General features: G+C 45.4%; 1 gene segment (V, D, J or C); it reads left to right on the top strand.

Annotated features, from left to right (window-relative positions):
* On the top strand, positions 1–19,600 carry LOC130489882 (immunoglobulin heavy constant mu-like). The segment is given in 6 exon segments: positions 1–97; positions 8,059–8,367; positions 9,391–9,720; positions 11,312–11,653; positions 11,868–12,200; positions 19,437–19,600. Coding segments are annotated over 6 exon segments (1,575 nt in total).
* Positions 19,601–19,843: the final 243 nt, after the last annotated feature.

Here is a 19,843-nt window from a genome sequence, read left to right as displayed (position 1 = left end):
ATGCTGAAGGTCCCATCAGAATACAGAACGTCTCGACAGGCGCAGACAGTTGGTGACAGAGGCCTGGTTTCCTCAGTCAACTGCAGCCTTTGGCTTGGTGAGTTAAATAGGGTTTCATTCTGTGTTTTTTTTGTACCTTGGAAAGATAGAAGCAAAGAGAAAGTGGAGGGGAAAGAACTCCTGGGATGAGCCCCTTCTCCAGAAAGGACGGGGATGGTAATAGTCTAGGGCGTGAGGTCTGGGATTTCTGTTTGTGTTCTGGTTGCTCATCCTGAACTCAGGCTTTCCAGAAGATGGTAAATCACAAGGTTGGCTTGCTGTTACCTCTCTGTTGAGATTCTTGGCTTATAAGACACTTTAGAGGGTGGGGAAAACTGGGCTCCTCACCATTTTCCCAAGTGAGGAACTGATAAATGTAAGGCTTGGAGCAGACAGAAAGGTCTCCTATCAGCAGCTTGCCTAGAGTCCAACAATCAGCTGAGAGCCAGCATGGTATAGTGGTTGAGAGCAGTGGACTCTGATCTGGAGAACAGGGTTCAATTCCCCACTCCTCCACATGAAGCCTGCTGGGTGACCTTGGGCCAGCCACAGTTCTTTCCTAACTCTCTCAGCCCCACCTACCGCACAAGGTGCCTGTTGTGGGGAGAGGAAGGGAAGGCGATTGTAAGCCACTTTGAGACTCCTTAAAGGTAGAGAAAAAGCAGGGTACAAAAACCAACCCTTCTTCTGAACTGAGCCCTTGGGGGAAATGAGGAGGAAGCAAAAAAGCTGAAAGGCAAATGACTGGTAGACCTCTGGAATTAGTACTTGAAAAAATCACTTTTAATTACATTATTCTATCTTAGGCTCATCTCTCAAGTGGAGTTACATCACTGACTGTATGACAATTTTGTTTGACAGTTCACCTTTTTTTTAACAATGATAGCACAAATCAAATTAATGTGCTTAATTGGCAATACAGTTGATTCCAAAAGCCTGACACCAGGGTAGGAGAACCCAAGGGAGAGGCAGCATGATAAAGTGGTTAGATTGTGAAGAGTTTAGGACCTTAGAGACCTCCATTGAAATCCCCTTTTCGGCTGTACTGGCTTATTTTGGGCCAGTCACTCTCTCTCAAGCTACTCATCTCCCAGGATTCTTGCAAAAGAAAAATACAGGGAGGAAGAGGCCAACGCGTGCCACTCCAAGCTCCTTAGAGGAAAAGCAGTATAAAAATTTACATCAATAAATCGCTTGGATGCCCTGAGTATCTGGGGGGCCCAAACTCCATAGGGAGGCTTGCAGAGCTGCAGCAGAAGGGTGGCTGGGGAGTCAGCTAGAGCACAATCCACTCTAGCCGCCCTCAGTACCCACCATTCTACTGGGAAAACATCACAGCTCTCACGTGAGCTCCATTGTGTGAATGCTGGCAGGGGGACCCCCTTGGGATGTCCCTGGTGTGACCCACCATTCACCCACCTAAAAGCAGGAAGCTTCTCAGGTGTACAAAAACCTTAGATCACTTATAGCTAGAACAGCAGGGAACAGAGACCCTTGGAAGCCCCATGTTGGTACTCTGGCAACCTAGAGAGCCGGTGTGGTATGGTGGTTGAGAGTGGTGGACTCTAATCTGGAGAACCAGGTTTGATTCCCCACTTCCCCACATGAGCGGCAGATGGTTTCCCAACTCCTGCACATGAAGCCTGCTGGGTGACCTTGGGCTAGTCACAGTTCTCTTTGAGCTCTCTCAGCCTCACCTTCCTCACAGGGTGTATGTTGTGGGGTGAAGAAAGGAAGGAGATTGTAAGCCAGTTTGATTCTCCAAACCAACTCTTCTTCTTCTACTACTAGCTGAGACCAGCTGAAGGCAGGCTGCCCAAGGTGACACCCATCCTAAATTCTTTACAGCACCCTGCTCAACTAAGGGGGGGGGGGGTTCTGCAGTTCTTTACAGATGAGGCGGCAGGGATATGCACTGCTCATATGCAATAGGAGGGATGCAAGCCTTTCAAACATAGGACAGCTTTAGGTCAATGGCCACAATAGATCAGGTGGGATAAGCAACCACAGTGCTGCTGAAGCTCAGTGCTCGGTCCAGGGGGGGCAGGGGAGGGAAGGGGATTGCTCTTCATTCCTCAGTGGCTTTAAAGAAAACACTTGGCCAACCAGCTTCTCTTGCCCAGCTAGACCAATATTCAGCTGGCAGGAAAACAAGGTGCCTAATCTGGCATCCCCCTCAGCTTCTTACCTAAGAAGGATGTAATCTCAGTGGTAGAACATCTGCTTGGCATGCAGAAGGTCCTAGGTTCAATCCCTGGCATCTCCCGTTAAAGGGATTAGGCAAGGAGGAGGTGTAAAAGACCTCTGCCTGAGACCCTGGAGAGCCGCTGCCGGTCTGAGTAGACAATGCTGACTTTGATGGACCAAGGGTCTGATTCAGTAAAAGGCAGCTTCACACATTCACCTTTAGAGCTGGAGCAGAAAGGGAGGGCAATAACTCAGCTGGCACAGATGCAACCTTTTCAAAGATATGACAGCTCTACGTGTATAGCATAGTTAGCTCAGGTGGGAAAAGCAACCGCAGTCCGTCAGAAGCCAGCTAGGGAATAATGTGGTGCATCCCTGTTCAGCTGTGACTTTGGGAATGATGGAGAAAGCACCTGGTGGCCTCTTCTTGGCTTTCCTAAGCTGAGCACTGGGAAACCCAGGTACATTACTGCTTTCCCAGACCACAGCTCTGTAGAGAACAATACACTGCTGAGTTGTAGCGTTGGAGTGGGGGGGGGTTAAGCAGGGAGACCCTCCCGGCATTTCTAAAGCTCAGCTATATCCTCGAAAGTATGCAGTTCCCAAACCAGTACTGAGCTTAAAAAGTGAGAGGGGGGATTAGTTTCCCCTGCCTTCTCAAAGTTGCAACTCGGCAGGCAGGGATCTGTAAGAACATTAGAAGATCCCTGCTGTTCCATCTAGTCCAGCATCCTGTTTCACACAGTGGCCAATCAGTTGCCCTGGAAAGCCAACAAACAGGGCATAATATTTCCCAATGTTGACCACTACAGCTGAGTTTCAGAACTTTACTGCCTCTGAATATGGAAGTTCTCTTTACTCATTATGGCTAAATGGATGGACCTATCCTCCACTAACCTGTCTTTTAAAGCCATCTATCCTTATAGCCATCACTACATGCATAGATACTGGCTATTTATCACTAAATGCATAGAGAGCCAGCATGGTGTAGTGATTAAGAGCAGTGGTCTCTAATCTGGAAAACCGGGTTTGATTCCCCACTCCTCCACATGAGCCACAAATCTGGTGAACCGGGTTGGGTTCCCCACTCCTACACATGAAGCCAGTTGGGTGACCTTGGGCAAGTCACAGCTCTCTTGGAGCTCTTTCAGCCCCACCTACTTCACAAGGTGTCTGTTGTGGGGAGGGGAAGGCGATTTTAAGCCAGTTTGAGTCTTCCTTAAGGGGTAGAGAACGTTGGCAGATAAAAACCAACACTTTGAAAATAAAATGGCCAATATTACCAAATAGAAGATGACAATCTCTTTCTTAATAACTCCTAGAAGCAGTGTGCTTTTTTCACCACAGCTTCACACTGGGTGACATGTTCATCGATATTTCCACCACAGCCACTAGACTGAAAGAAGTCTTGGGGTTGTCGTGGAAAGCTAGATGAAAATTTCAACCCAGTTTACAGCTGCAGCAGTGAAAAAGGAAAACTACATGCTAGGTATTATGAGGGAAGGGACTGAAAATAAACCAGCCAATATTGTAATGCCCTTGTATAAAGCTGTGGTGCCAACTCCTTTGGGTTTCTATGTGCAGTTCTTAAGAAGGTAACTAAGATAATTAGGGGGTTGAAGTGCTTTTCCTGTGAGGAAAGGCTGGAGAGTCTGGTACTTTCCAGCCCAAAAAAAAGAAACAGGAAATATGATAGAGGTTTATAAAATAATGCATAAGGTTAATGAGGTCACTGGAACAGACAGTCATGCTAGGAAAAGTTGAGGGCAGCAGGAAAAGAGGAAGGCCCAACAAGAGATGGATTGACTCAATAAGGGAAGCCACAGCCTTCAATTTGCAAGATTTGAGCAAGGCTGTCAAAGATAGGACATTTTGGAGGACTTTCATTCATAGGGTCGCCATGAGTCGGAAGCGACTTGACGGCACTTAACACACACACACACATGAGGTTAATAAAATGGATAGAGGGATTTTTTTTCTCTCTCCCATAATACTAGAACTTGAGGGCAACTAATGAAATTGTTGGGAAATAGGTTCAGAACAGACAAAAGGAGGTTCTTCTTCAGTCATTGAAAAATTCAACCGTGGAATTTACTGCCAGTGGAAGTAGGGATGGCCGCAAACATAGATAGCTTTAAAAGGGGGTTATAAAAATCCATGGAGGAAAGGTCCATCAATAGCTACTAGCCATGGTCACCAATGGGAGCCTCCATATACAGAGGCAACATACCTCTGAATACCAGCACTCGGAGGCAGGAGCAAAGGAGGGCCTGGGCCTCTATGCCCAGTTTATTTGGCCCTCCAGGGCAAGTGGTTGGCCCCTTAGTGAAACAGCATGTTGGGCTAGATGGACCACTGGTTTGAGCCAGCAGGTTCTACTTACATTCTTACTGATAGATCACGCTGGGTGGTCGTGTTAGTCTGTAGCAGTAGAAAAGAGCAAGAGTCCAGCAGTGCCTTAAAGACAAACAAAGGCTTAAAGACTCACTTCTGAAGAAGTGAGCTGTGGCTCACGAAAGCTCCTACCCTGCCAGAAATGTTGTTAGTCTTTAAGGTGCTACTGGACTCTGGCTCTTTTCTATTCTTACATATTGCTTTAAAAGAGGGTTAGTCAGATTCATGGAGGATACAGTTCTTGGACATCTCTGAGACACTGGCAAGTGTTTATGTTGCAGAAACTTTACTGTATTATCTGACATGTCAATCATCTTGAATGTTAAACTATATATTTTTCAGTTATGCAGATGGATGTTCTTATACTAGCTCAGTTAGTCCCTTGCTCTGAATTTCAATGAAGTCTGGCTTTTTAATTATAAGAAGTTGCTTTCTGCAGGCTAGGAGAAGAGGGTTCAATGCTTTGAGTTCAGCCCAAGTTTCAGTGGCAAGCAAGTACTGAAGCCCAACACTCAACTGACAGATGTGAAAACTTTGGAAAGCAACTGGGAAACACTCCAGCCTCCCAAAATTTACCTTAGGGGATAGAGTTAAACAATAAACTCCTCCTAGCCAGTGAGGTATAGTGGTTAAGAGTGGTGTACTCTGATCTGGAGAACCAGGTTTAATTCCCCACTCCTCCACATGAAGCCTGCTGGGTGACCTTGGGCTAGTCACAGTTCTCTTCGAGCTCTCTCAGCCTCACAGGGTGTCTGTTGTGGGGAGAAGAAGGGAATGAGATTGTAAACCAGTTTGATTCTCCTTGAAAGGTAGAGAAAGTTGGCATATAAAAACCAACTTATTCTAGTCTTAGGACAGCCAGCATGGTGTGAGAGCCAGCATGGAGTAGTGGTTAAAACATTGGACTAGGATCTGGGAAATCCAGTTCAAATCCTCACACTACCATGGAAACTTGGTGGTGACCTTGGGCTAGTCACACACTCTGAGCCTCGACCCTGGCAAGTATTTGGATGGGAGATGTCCAAGGAATACCAGGGGTGCAACGCAGAGGCAGGCAATGGCAAAGCACCTCTGAACATTTCTTGCCTTGAAAACCCTTCAGGTAGGGTTGCCAGGTGGGTGGTTTCAGCAGGCAATTGCCCGCCAATCCACCCAGCTGTTCTGGAGCGGGGATCATATGCAGGCGCGGCTGCGGGCACGCAATTACATCACTTCCCGGTTTACCCCCAGAAGTGCCACATCACCACTGCTGCTTTAGCTTTCAAACCCCCAGCTGCAGCACTAAGGTGCTTTTGGAAATAAACCCGGAAGTGATGTCATCGTGCGCACGTAGCCACCCCAGTCCCGCCTCCTAAAACCTCCCACCGATCAAGAGGGGGAACCTGGCAACCCTACCTACAGGGTCGCCATAAGTCAGCTGTGACTTGACAACAACAACAAAAATAGTCCACGAATGCCCACAACTCTGACCTCTGCAACTTCTTTATAGTTGCTGTGTCCTCCAGCTTTCAAATCTCTTTCTATTCCTAGCTCAATATTAGCTCCAAGGGGCTGGTTCGAACAACATGTCTCAGCAGCTCCGCTCCTGGAGTCCAGAAAACAGGAAGTGGAGTCCCCTGAAATCTTCTGAAAGCAGGTTCTCAGCCAAGAAGGATATGTGCTTCACAGCACGTTGTTGGCTGTACAACCAACTGGTCCCACCCTTGAATGTATTTTCACTCTGATATGGGCCCAGACTAGGGCATTACCAGAATGCCTCCCAGTTCGTGCATGGCTTCCAACCAAGCTAAATGAAGAAAAGTGGCATGGGAAAGCACCATGGCCATTCATGCAGGCCTGTTTCCCTCGCGGTCACCATTGCTGACTGCTTTAGGGTTTCCTTTCCCAACCGTCAGAGGTCGCTTCGCTCTCCCCACACATTTCCGCGCATTTGACAGTGTTTCCCGGATGCTGTTTTAGCCAGAATCCAGAAAATGGGAGCAAAAGGAGCAGAAACACGTGGGGAGTGTGAGGCGACCTCTGACCTTTGGGAAAGGCCTACATAAATGCCCAATATCTGACAGGTGCAACAGTCAATGGCATCTTAACTCATCTCAGAGAGAGAGAGAGAGAGAGAGAGAGAGAGAGAGAGAGAGAGAGAATGTGAATGTTGTATAATTTTATCCAGGTGTTTCTTTTTGGCTAAAGAAAAAGAACCTAAAAGTTGAGCTGAAAATTATAACAAAATTCTGATATTATTTATTATGCAGTGTACATATACATATTTTAGAAACACATCCAGAAAGACATATAAAGGTATGTTGAAAAATAATAACCTTCTATACTGTGTGGCCCATTGTCTCTTATTGTTATAAAACATGGAGTTTTGACCATTTAAATTGGCTCACACAGAGGTCTTGTAATGTATTTCCAATGCCATACAGATATACCTTCTATATTGTGTGGCCCATTGTCTTATTGTTGTAAAACATGGAGTTTTGACCATTTAAATTGGCTCATTTAAATTGGCTCATTTAAATTGGCTGTAAAAAAGGCAAATTCCATGTTGGCCATAATTAGACGAGGAATAGAGAATAAAACTGCTGATATCATACTGCCCTTGTACAAATCTATGGTGAGACCACACTTGGAATACTGTGTACAGTTCTGGTCACCACACCTAAAAAAGGATATTGCAGAGCTTGAGAAGGTGCAGAAAAGAACAACCAAAATGATTAGGGGACTAGAGCAACAGTCCTATGGGAAGCGGTTAAGCCCCTTAGGGCTGTTTAGCTTGGAAAGAAGGTGGTTACAGGGAGACATGATAGAGGTCTATAAAATTAGGCATGCTGTGCAGAGAGTGGACAGGGAGAAGTTTTTCTCCCTCTCCCATAATACTAGAACACGGGGTCATCTGCTGAAGCTGGAGGGTGAGATATTCAAAACAGATAAAAGGAAGTATTTTTTCACACAATGCCTTGTTAAATTGTGGAACTCCCTGCCCCAGGATGTGGTGATGGCTGCCAGCTTGGAGGGCTTTAAGAGGGGAGTGGATATATTCATGGAGGAAAGGGGTATCCATGGCTATTAGTTAGAATGGATACTAGTCATGCTGCATACCTATTCTCTCTAGTATCAGAGAAGTATGCCTATTATATTGGGTGCTGTGGAACATATGCAGGATGGTGCTGCTGCAGTCGTCTTGTTTGTGGCTTCCTAGAGGCACCTGGTTGGCCATTGTGTGAACAGACTGCTGGACTTGATGGGCCTTGGTCTGATCCAGCAGGGCCTTTCTTATGTTCTTATGTTATGTTCTCACACAGAGGTCTTGTAATGTATTTCCAATGTCATACGGATATGTATATCATCAACCAATGATAAAGTGTATTTGGCTATTCAACTTCAGTTGCACATAGCAACTTCTAAAAACTCTCCATACTTTCTTTTCTTCTCCTGCAGTTACTCAAAATGGTCCTTCTCTTTTCCCCCTCATCTTACAATCTGAGAATCTCCCTAGCCATGGGCCCATCACCGTCGGGTGCTTAGCCAAGGATGTCCCACCTGCCTTGGTCAGGTTCACCTGGGAGGACCGTAGCAATGTCAGTGTCAACGCAACTTACATTAAGCAATATCCTACTGTCGGCAACTCTGCTGGGACTTTCACTGCAAGCTCCCAGCTGGCCATCTCTGCCGAAGATTGGGAGAATTTTGAACCGTTCTATTGCAAGGCTGAGAGCGTCGATGGGGTAGCACGGGTTGTTCGCCAGGGTAAGTGAATGTATATGGTTTCCCTTCTTCAACCCCAAACAACCACAACACTAAGAAACAATATAAAAAGATTGGCAGCAAAGAGTCGGGAACTGCTGCTGAACACATGAAGCTGCCTTCTACTGAATCAGACCCTTGGTCCATCAAGATCAGTATTGCCTACTCAGACTAGCAGCGGCTCCCCAGGGTCTCAAGCTGAGGCCATTCACATCTCCTCCTGCCTGGTCCTTTTAACTGGAGATGCCAGGGCTTGAACCTGGGGCCTTCTGCTTGCCAAGCAGATGCTCTACCACTGAGCCACAGCCCCTCCCCTTAGACCTTAACTGGTTTATTTTATTGTTGTTTGAAACTGGTTTATTTTATTGTTGTTTGAAACATCTATATGCCTTCTGAATTAATGGAAACCACACGGTAGTGCCAAAGTTGTTAAATCCCAGTCATGGCATGAATTTGCATAGGCAACCAGTTCCAACAAGAACTACTGCTTACATCCCATCCAATGGGAATGTGCTCTGGAAACATGCCACGGCACTCTCGTTGGTATTGTTCTGCCCCTTGGTCTATCTGAGAGATCTGTGCAGCACTGTTTCAAATGAAGCTGCGGATCCCACAGATTCATTTTTATATTAAAGTAAAATGTTTCTTGGCAATGGATTAGATTAGCAAAGTCTTAGAAGGCAGTCTAATGAATATAATAAGAGACAGATGCCTGGATAGATCTGGATCTGTCAATCTCTCTGTTCAAGGGGGTTGCTGGACCCTTGCTCTTTTCTGCTTTCCACATAAATATGTCACTGGTGACATTCAGGGCATTTTTACACATCCTGAATAATGCACTTTCAATGAACTTTGCAGCTGGATTTTACTGTAAGAAATGGCAAAATCCACTTGCAAACGATCATTGAAGTAGATTGAAAGTGCATTATTTAGGATCTGTGAAAGTGCCCTCAGATTATTTCCTTTAGGGTATTGGATCTGAGGTAAATTCCTCCCTCCTTTTTGCTATTTTCTTTCCTCCTTAAGCCTCACAAACAACAGAGCCTAGGATGATCATCCGCGTACCACGATGCCAAGATTTTGAGAATCCCAACATAAAGGCCACCGTTGTCTGCCTGGCTGACCACTTGCCAACTGGAAGCACAACCCTCCAGTGGTTAAAGGATGGAAACATACTTGACTCTGGCTTCACCACCACTGGACCAGTTGCCAACGGATGTAACGGCTATAGCATCATCAGCGAGCTCCCAGTCAGTAAGCAAGACTGGAACAGTGGCAAAGAATTCTCCTGCAGCGTGCGTAACAATATGTTCAGCGACACTAAGAACATCAGCAAACCCACGGTTTGCAACTCAGGTAAGTATTCCATTCCATTTCACAGATAGGAACTGTCCTATGGGGAGCGGTTAAGACACTTAGGGCTGTTTAGCTTGGAAAGAAGGTGGCTGAGGGGAGACATGATAGAGGTCTATAAAATTATGCATGGTTTGGAGAGAGTGGACAGGGAGAAGCTTTTCTCCCTCTCCCATAATACTAGAACACGAGGTCATCTGCTAAAGCTGGAGGGTGAGAGATTCAAAACAGATAAAAGGAAGTATTTTTTCACTCAACGCATAGTTAAATTGTGGAACTCCCTGCCCCAGGATGTGGTGATGGCTGCCAGCTTGGAGGGCTTTAAGAGGGGAGTGGACATATTCATGGAGGAAAGGGGTATTCATGGCTATTAGTTAGAATGGATACTAGTCATGCTGCATACCTATTCTCTCTAGTATCAGAGGAGCATGCCTATTATATTAGGTGCTGTGGAACACAGACAGGATGCTGCTGCATTTGTCTTGCTTGTGGGCTTCCTAGAGGCACCTGGTTGGCCACTGTGTGAAAAGACTGCTGGACTTGATAGGCCTTGGTCTGATCCAGCAGGGCCTTTCTTATGTTCTTATGATGCTATTTGGACACGAGCCTTCAATTTGCAGTGAGATTTCACTTTTGGAGAGCCCTTTCTGGGAGATGAATGTTCACAAATCCATACATTCCTGTTGTAGATCAGTCTTCACAAGCTTTGATTTCAATTAAAATATCTAAAACTAAAACACCTAAACCAGGGGTGTCGAACTCAACTGTTACAAGGGCTGGATATAGCGTAAATGGCATTTGATCGTGCCGGGCCATGCCTCGCTAGCCAGATTGAGAGTGGGGGGGCGGCTGCCTCGGCTGGCTTGTGGGCCAGATTAAGAGCTCTCAAGGGGCTGAATCCAGCCCACAGGCCTTACGTTTAACACCCCTGACCTAAACATTAATTCTGAAAATGAACATGTGATGTTTACCGTAGGTTTCAGTTCTTTCCATTCCTTCATCAACTGACAATTAGTAGTTTGTATGTTTCATATATTTATATGGGCAAAGGGTCATTCAGGGAGTTATTGGATCCATGCATGGATTTGCTGGTAAAGTACTCAAAAGAAAGAGTTCTCAGCAAAACTGATAAAATTAGAGTTTTAATTAATGCATTTAATATGTGTCACATACTCCTACATAAGTTGATTATTTGAAGCAGATCTGTTTGGCAATAAGCATTAGTAGAGTGTCAGAGCTGACCCTAGAAGCTAAAATGACTAAACTAAGGCTATCGTATTTTGGTCACGTCATGAGACAACAAGAGTCACTGGAAAAGACCGCCATGCTAGGAAAAGTTGAGAGCAGCAGGAAAAGAGGAAGACCCAACAAGAGATTGATTGACTCAATAAAGGAAGCCACAGCCTTCAATTTGCAGGATCTGAGCAAGGCTGTCAAAGATAGAACATTTTGGAGGACTTTCATTCATAGGGTTGCCATGAGTCAGAAGCGACTTGACGGCACTTAACACACACACACACACACACACACACACACACACACACAGAGTGTCAGAAGCCACTGTGGAACTGAATATTGTTTTGACTTTTCTTAGGCTGTGCTGAAGTCCCTATAGAGGTCCGTGTGGAGACCATCCCACCACCCTTCATCGATATTTATCTGTCCAAGTCGGTCAATCTGACCTGCAGAATCTCTAATGCTCCCGATGAGGAGGACCTGAAAGCACTGACTGTCACCTGGACAAGGGTGTCTGACAAGAAGAATCTGGAAACCATCATTGGACAGATTAAGAAGGAAGAAAACAGGGAGATGTTCTTTGTGGACGCAACAGCCACCATTTGCAAAGAGGAATGGGAACGCGGGGATACATTTGAGTGCAAAGTTACTGGTTCCCATCTTCCCACACCTGAAATAAAAACTCTGAAAAAGCTTCATGGTAGGTGCCTATTTTCTACATTCCTGAGAAAAAGATGAAGAAATGCTCTATGTCATTGATTTCAGAAAATGCCTCAGACTGGCACTCTCCAGAGAAAGCCAAACAGTTATGGAATGTCTGCTGAATTATCATTTATTTCCTTTATGTATAACTACATTAAAACTCTAATTTAGTCTGTTTTGCTGACTAACCCTTTCTCCTTTCCACCATCCAGGTGGCACCCCCCATGCTCCCACTGTCTACGTTTTCCCCCCGCCCTCCGAACAGCTGGCTTTGAAGGAAACGGCTACTGTCACTTGCCTGATGAAAGGTTTCTACCCCAATGACTTCTTTGTGAAATGGCTGCGGAACGATGAGCCGGTGGCCGATTCAGAGTACTTCACCAGCAAGCCCATCCAGGAATCCGGGACCCCCGAGCGGTACTTCACCTACAGCACGTTGAACGTCAGAGAGCAGGACTGGAGTTACGGAGCCATTTACACTTGCGTGGTGGGACACGAGGCGCTTCCCTTCCAGACAACTCAGAAGACCCTAGACAAGAACATGGGTAAACCCACCCTTGTCAACGTCTCCCTCGTGCTCTCCGATACCGCCAACACTTGCTACTAACCATTGTTGCCATTTCTGTTGATCACCCTCCATCTCCCTATTTCCACCAGCATTTTTCTCCTTGTTGCATGTCTTCCTGTCTAATTATTAGATCTTTATTATTGCCAGATGGAAAGGAGGAGCAATTTGAGATGTCTAAAAGGATGCATCTTAGACATTAAGTCATTGTGGGGCTGCATCTTTTCGAAAAAGAACAACCATTTGCAATAAAGTATGTTTTTCAAACCAAGGAAAGGAAAATCTGCCTTGCTGTGAGAAACTGTGTTAGAAAGGTTCTTATTACTCTTCAATTGCACAAATACGTAATGAGACACCCAACACCCTTGGAATTCAAGGAGAAATAATGCTTCTTGAACACACATGAAGCTGCCTTATACTGAATCAGATCCTTGGTCCATCCAAGTCAGTATTGTCTACTCAGACTTGCAGTGGCTCTCCAGGGTCTCAGGCAGAGGTCTTTCACATCACCTACTTGCCTAGTCCCTTTAATTTGAGATGCCGGGTATTGAACCTGAGACCTTCTGCATGCCAAGCAGAGGCTCTACCACTGAGCCACGGCCTCTCCCTCTTGGCAAAACCCACCTACAGAATGTTCTCAGCTATTAACAGATTTTCAAAGGATCCTAAAAACATTCTTTTCTTTACCTTTCTAAGGCATTTATACCCCACTCTCACAGTGGTTCCTAAGCAGGGACAGATCTTCGATGGGGTCTGGGGGGGGCAACTGCCCCGGGCATAAAGGGGAGCACCAGCATGGGCATGGAGAAAAGGTGCATGCACCACTGCCCAGCATGTAGCTGCCCACCCTTCCTTGTCACCCGCACCACACCTACAGCAGCTGCATGCAAGGCCAGGGGACAGGCAAGCACATGGCGGTATCTCGGCAACCTCCCCTGGGGACACCAGTGCCTGGCTCCAGAGCATGCATGCAGGCATGGCACACACCCCGCCTTCCTCCCCCCTGCCCCGGGCACTCCTTCCCCCAGCTCCATGCCCATTCCAGAGGCATACAAACCCTGACACAAAGATTAAAACCCGACCGCACTAAAAATCTTTAAAAGAATCCCTAATAACAATGTCAACAAGTGACAGAAACATGAGTTGATATAGTATCAGCAGTAAAACCAATAAAAATGACCTCAAAACCACAGCAGGGATCATAGAGTTGGAAGGGATCACCAGGGTCATCTAGTCCAACCCCCTGCACAATGCAGGAAATTCACAACTACCTCCCCCACATACACTCCAGTGACCCCCTACTCTATGCCCAGAAGATGGCCAAGATGCCCTCCCTCTCACGAACTGCCTAAGTTCATAGAATCAGCAATGCTGACAGATGGCCATCTAGCCTCTTCTTGAAAACCTCCAGGGAAGGAGAGCTTACCACCTCCCTAGGAAGCCTGTTCCACTAAGGAACTGCTCTAACTGTTAAAAAGCTCTTCCTAATGTCTAGACTGAAACTCTTTTGATTTAATGTCAAAGATGTTAAAATACATGAGCAATGCTACAAAGCCACACATCCTCTCACTACCTGGATAAAGAAAACCTGCAGCAAGTAGGGATGAAGCTACAGAGCCATGGTGCCAGTACAGGAAAGGCCCTGACCATTGTGGACACCCACCTTACATAAGGAGGTGGATACACACAGGATAGTCTGTGTAGGCAAGGCTGTATAGAAGCAGTTGTTCCATAGTTGTCCATCACTTCAGGGTTCACTACTGACTTTCTACTCTCATCTAATCATTCTCTATTCCTCCTTGGCTTTTTTCTTGTGTCACAATCTTCCACCATTTCATCGCCTTCCACATCACCATAGTTATTGTTCTAAATTGCTGTATTCCTAATTCTGAAACAGTGAAAAGTTTTAGACAGCTGTCAATTATCCTCTCTCACATTCCTTGTCATGGATTTTCTGGCCCCAGCACCATAGAATAATTTAGAGTCATCCAACAGTATTCAAAGTCCCTGTAGCATCTTAAGAAGCCAGTATGAAGACCTAGGAACTAGGATCAGGAAAGGACCTTCTATTCATCTCCTTTTGAAGGTCTGTATAAGAAAGGAGATCTAACTCACTTGGTATGTTTCCATGATTACGTCCTTTACACATAGCAAAGATTTCATTGAGACCACTCAATTGAAATGAGAAACACTCAGGAATTATGACCAAGGTATATAGAGAAAACTGGTGTCTTTTCCAACAACCCATGAGCAACACACAAATAAGTATACTTCATGCTCAAAAGTAGTGGTCCGCACTTCAGTTGAGGTTTATTCAGTTTATTCAGCTAATCCTTTTTATTGTATTCCCAGTTAAAACAAAAACCAAAGATACCCATGCGTACATGTAAACAATCATGTAACCTAGCTTGCATACAAAGGGTAACTCTAACGTGAGCACAAGGAACTGCTGTGTGGGCTCACCCAAAACAAATGGGTATCTGTCCAGTTAACAAAAACACAACATTATAATAACCATGGCAATTCCATTAAAGCTGTCTTCCATGCATCGCTGGAATGCATGCTTGGAGTTGATTTGCAAACTCTCGCACATATATCCAGCCACAAAAACATTACAATACGCTAAACTGTGATGAAAAAACAAGGCTTAGTAACAGGAAGGGCCATGTCACCTACTACCAAAATGTTGGTGGTTCAGTCCGGTTGTAAGCATTAGCATTAGATTAGGGAACATGCATACAACTGAACAGAAAAATATTCACCTATTGGAACCATTAAGACAGACACCGGCACACACCTTTGACTTCTAATGTCTTTGGCCACATAGCAACTTCCATTATACCTATCCAGAGGACTTGTTCACAGAATCACATAAAAGGAGGACAGAACCCTGAAATGCTGCTAATTCTTACATGGTTACAAGCCTGAATGTTATGTACCCAAAATATCCCTGAGAGGTATGCCTTGAGAAATTTCTTTTCTTGAGGCATAGAATCATAGAGTTGGAAGGGACCACCAAGGTCATCGAGTCCAACCCCCTGCACAAGGCAGGAAATTAACAACTACCTCCCCCCACATCCCCAGTGACCCCAACCCTCCCCCCACTGTGCAGGATCCCACAATCAAAGCACTCCCGACAGATGGCCATCTAGCCTCTGCTTAAAGACCTCCAAAGATGGGGACTCCACCACCCTCCAAGGCAGCACATTCCACCGTCAAACAGCCCTCACCATCAGAAAGTTCTTCCTAATGTTTAGGTGGAATCGCTTTTCTATTAGTTTAAATCCATTACTCCGTGTCCTAGTCTCTGGAACAACAGAGAACAAGCTAGTTCCCTCATCAACATGACATCCCTTGCAATATTTAAACATGGCTATCATGTCTCCCCTCAACCTTCTCTTCTCCAAACGAAACAAACCCAACTCCCTAAGTCTCTCCTCTTAGGGCATGGATTCCAGACCTTTGACCATTCTGGTCGCCCTCCTCTGGACACGCTCCAACTTGTCAACATCCTTCTTAAATTGTGGAGCCCAAAACTGGACACAGTATTCCTGTGTATTCATCTTGGCCATAGAGTGGTAACCAAAGAGAAGACCTAGAAGAAAAACATCATGGTTCAATCAATCAATCTTTATTAAAAACAGGCCAGCACAGCTCTTCACAATTTACCACTAAAACCCTTGGTATTAAACTCTACCCACAAGTAGTTAAAAAAAAAGTTGTTTGCACTCTTTGCAAACTATATATACTATCCTTTAAAATTATTGACCTACCGATGTTCTCAGCAGCGTCTGATGGATTCTACAGGCCGCTGCACAAAACTTAGCCGTTCCTACTGTAACCGGTGGATTTTCGTCTATAAGCAACATTTTAGTGTACTCCTGACCTGTATGTCTGGGATGCCAATGAAGCCAGGGGGAGATAAACTTAGAATGAACCTCTTGATATAGCGGACAGCACAGTAGAACGTGCTCTGTTGTTTCAGTTTCCGTTAGAGCACAGGGACATACCCTCCCCTCCTGGGGAACCTTTCTGTATCTCCCATCCACAACCGCCAAGGGAAGAGCTTGGCATCTTGGCAAGGGTCCATCTTGGGTACTTTGATTCCAGGAGAAGTCACAGAAGGAAAACATATTGAAACTAAGATGCTCAGTTGGAGGCATAAGTCATCCATGCAACAGAGCTTCTTTCTTATCTTCCACGTCAGTTAATTATTAGGCTACACCATCATGAGCCTGCAGGGTATAGTGGTTAAGAGGGGTGGACTGTAATCTGGGGAACCAGGTTCGATGCTCTGCTCCTACACATGAAGCCTGCTGGGTGTCCTTAGGCCAGTCACAGCTCTCTCAGAACTCTCTCAGCCCACATGGAGGCAAACAATGGCAAACGACCTCTGATCATCTCTTGCCTTGAAAACCCTACGGGGTCGCCATAAGCTGTGACTTGACAGCACTTTCCACCACCATGTTTGTTGGACTTCAAGGTACCACAAGACTTTTCTTTGTGTTTTCTCAACCCTCATGGAATTATGTTTGAATAGAACAAAATTAGGCTGGTATTCCCCTGTTTTATTCCTCAATGGTTAACAATGCTTGAGAAACGATGATAGGGATAAAAGTTCAACTTCTCTGCTCCTAGCAGTTAATGAATTGTGAGCTGTCAAGGTGCAACCAACTCATGGCGACCCCAGGCAAGAGGTGATCAGGGGTGATTTGCCATTACCTTCCTTCAGCATATCAATTCCAATCTTCCTTGGTGGTCTCCCAGCCAAGTACCAACCATGGCCAACCCTGAGAAGCTTCCAGGCTTGGATTGACTAGTCACGGTATTCAAGCTACTATTCTCCAGGTAGTGGCTGGAGATCTCCCGCTATTACAACAGATCTCCAGGAACTGATCTCTAGATCAGTTCCCCTGGAGAAAATGGCCACTTTGGCAATTGAACCCTATGGCATTGAAGCCCCTCCCCTCTTCAAACCCCACCCTCCTCAGGATCCACCCCCCAAATCTCCGGGTATTTCCCAACCTGGAGCTGGCAACCCTAGCAATACACACACTGAGCCAAGTCCTACAGTCTCATGGATCACTTATTAAGTTCTTCTAGCCCTTCTCCTCCTTCCCTTCCAAACCCAGGATCATTATCCTTTTTTTCTGTTAAAAACAAACTATGGAAGGTAGCATAAATAAACTGAATCTTATTTCCATACTCTACCCAACTAGCCCAAGGTCACCCTGCTGGCTTCATGTGGAAGAGTGGGGAAACCAACCCGGTTCACCAGATTAGACTCTGCCGCTCATGTGGAGGAGAGGGGAATCAAACCCGGTTCTCCAGATTAGAGTCCACTGCTCATGTGGAGGAGTGGGGAATCAAACCCGGTTCTCCAAATTAGAGACCACCGCTCTTAACCATTACACTGCACCGGCTCTCGTAGCGCAAAATAGCCATGAAGGGGCCTGGTATGGATTGAAGCCATACTTCAGCACCTACCCTTGCCATTTTGCCAAATGAAAATAGACCCCTCCCAAGATTGCTTTAAACCTTGTAGTGAGGAAGGGACAATTTGGGTTGCTGACATTTTTCCCCATAATGGCACTTAAGGCGGGTCAGGAGGGCTGCCTTTGAACAGGGAAATGGAACAAGGTAATTGGAGGGGGGATTATTTTTAAAAACTTGCAGAGCACCATGAATTCAAACTCACACACCCCTGCCCCCTTCAGTTACTCTTTAAAGATACATTATATTGAGGGGAGCTGAAAATGGATCCTTAATATTAAGTGTAGTTCGGCCCTCAATTTCACCACTACACTATCCTCCCTACCCCTCAAAGTAGTATTAGGTTATAATTTATTTGGATCTTTATTACTACAGCTCACATTTACAAGTGATAGAAACCAATGCAGACCTAGGAAGTTGTCCAGTTTTGGAAGGAGCCACCTCCCAGACACAACTCATCAAGAATCTGCAACTCCATCAGGAGCTCAACTCATGGGTTACTTGCCTGACAGAGACATAGCAGATCCCCCACACTGTCCAAACTATGCAAGGTTTTAGCACTTTGCTGCTAAGCATTGCCACTTGCTCCCTCTTACTTTAACCCCCTGTAGCATGTTGAAATTTCAATACTGAATTAGTACATTTGCAGAATGGTGGAATCTCTTACAGCAACAAAGACAAGAAATAATTCATTTAGCCAAAAATAAAGTCATATCCTTCTGTCTTAAGGAGGCCTTTTTTCCCGTTCCTTCAAAACAGAGAAATGCTGCTGTCTGCCACTGTCCCAAGGCTAAAAATTGGGCTCTTCTGCAATTTCCCTCCCCTCTTCCCTAATTCTGCTTCTCACGTGGCATCATCAAGAGCTGACTTCTTTTGTGGGGAGGAGATAGGGTTGCCAACCTCCAGGGACTAGCTGGTTATCTCCTGCTATTACACCTGATCTCCAGCCGATAGAGATCAGTTCACCTGGCGAAAACGGCCGCTTTGGCAATTGGACTCCACGGCATTGAAGTCCCTCCCCGCCCCAAACCCTGCCCTCCTCAGGCTCCGCCCCCAAAATCTCCAGGTATTTCCCATCCTGGAGCTGGCAACTCTAGTAGGAGATCCGTCACCTGTCACAACATATCTTTCCCATGCTCTGCTGTCTTTCCCTGCCTTTGCCCTTGGTGTGTGTGGCAGTAGAATGAAACTATTGGAAGTGGGTTTTATATGTTTAGAAGAGTGGAGTGGAAGAGGAGAGTGGGAAGGTTTAAAAGAGGGAGTAAGACCCAAAAAAAAGAGTAAAGACCAGCCTGAGTTGAAAAGGCTTGCTTTCTGTTGGATAATAAATACCAATTTAAAAAAAAGAACTTGGTATTGATTGGATGAATAAGAGCTTCTTGGCCAGGATTGGGTAAGACAATAATTTGAAAGTGATGTTGGGAACCCCCACAAATTGATAAAATTCTGGTAGATAGGTATTAGCAACCCAATGGATGTCCTAGTATGTTACTATCTTTTTTTTCCTATGGATTGGATCCAACCTGCTTTTTGGCAAGTGGAAGAAGGGGGGGGGTCCAACTGACCAGCAAAAAAGCTATTCTGACGATCATGGGAGCTACCTGTACAAAAGTCATGTGAGGTGTCTGTAGTAAGGAGGGGAACTGAGCAAGACCAGGAGAAAAGCCGGCTGGATCCAACCTATGTCAAATGACAATCTGTTTTTTTCCCAAAACTTCTACAGCAACTGATAGCTATTTATTGTCTAAAGTTTACCTTGACGGGTTAGTGATTGCTGAAGATGACGAAGGACTCCTAAACATCTCGTCAATCCTTTCCACCTTCATCATCCTCTTCCTCGTGAGCCTTTTCTACAGCGCCACGGTGACTGTCATTAAGGTAAAATAAAGGGGAATGGCATGAACTTTGAATGAAGTAGACAGGCACTAGGTTACCCCATTCAAAACAGAATTCCTAAATCCCCATCTACAATTTATAACAGACTTTTCATACGCATGGAAGACATATTGTTTTACCAAATAATGACATTCAATGGCATGAACTTTGAATGAAGTAGACAGGCACTAGGTTACCCCATTCAAAACAGAATTCCTAAATCCCCATCTAAAATTTGTAACAGACTTTTCATAC

Source organism: Euleptes europaea, chromosome 18 (assembly GCF_029931775.1).
Source record: "Euleptes europaea isolate rEulEur1 chromosome 18, rEulEur1.hap1, whole genome shotgun sequence".
NCBI lineage: Eukaryota > Metazoa > Chordata > Lepidosauria > Squamata > Sphaerodactylidae > Euleptes > Euleptes europaea.
The sequence above is the reverse complement of the archived record's forward strand: the minus strand, read 5'-3'. Positions and strand labels throughout refer to the sequence as shown.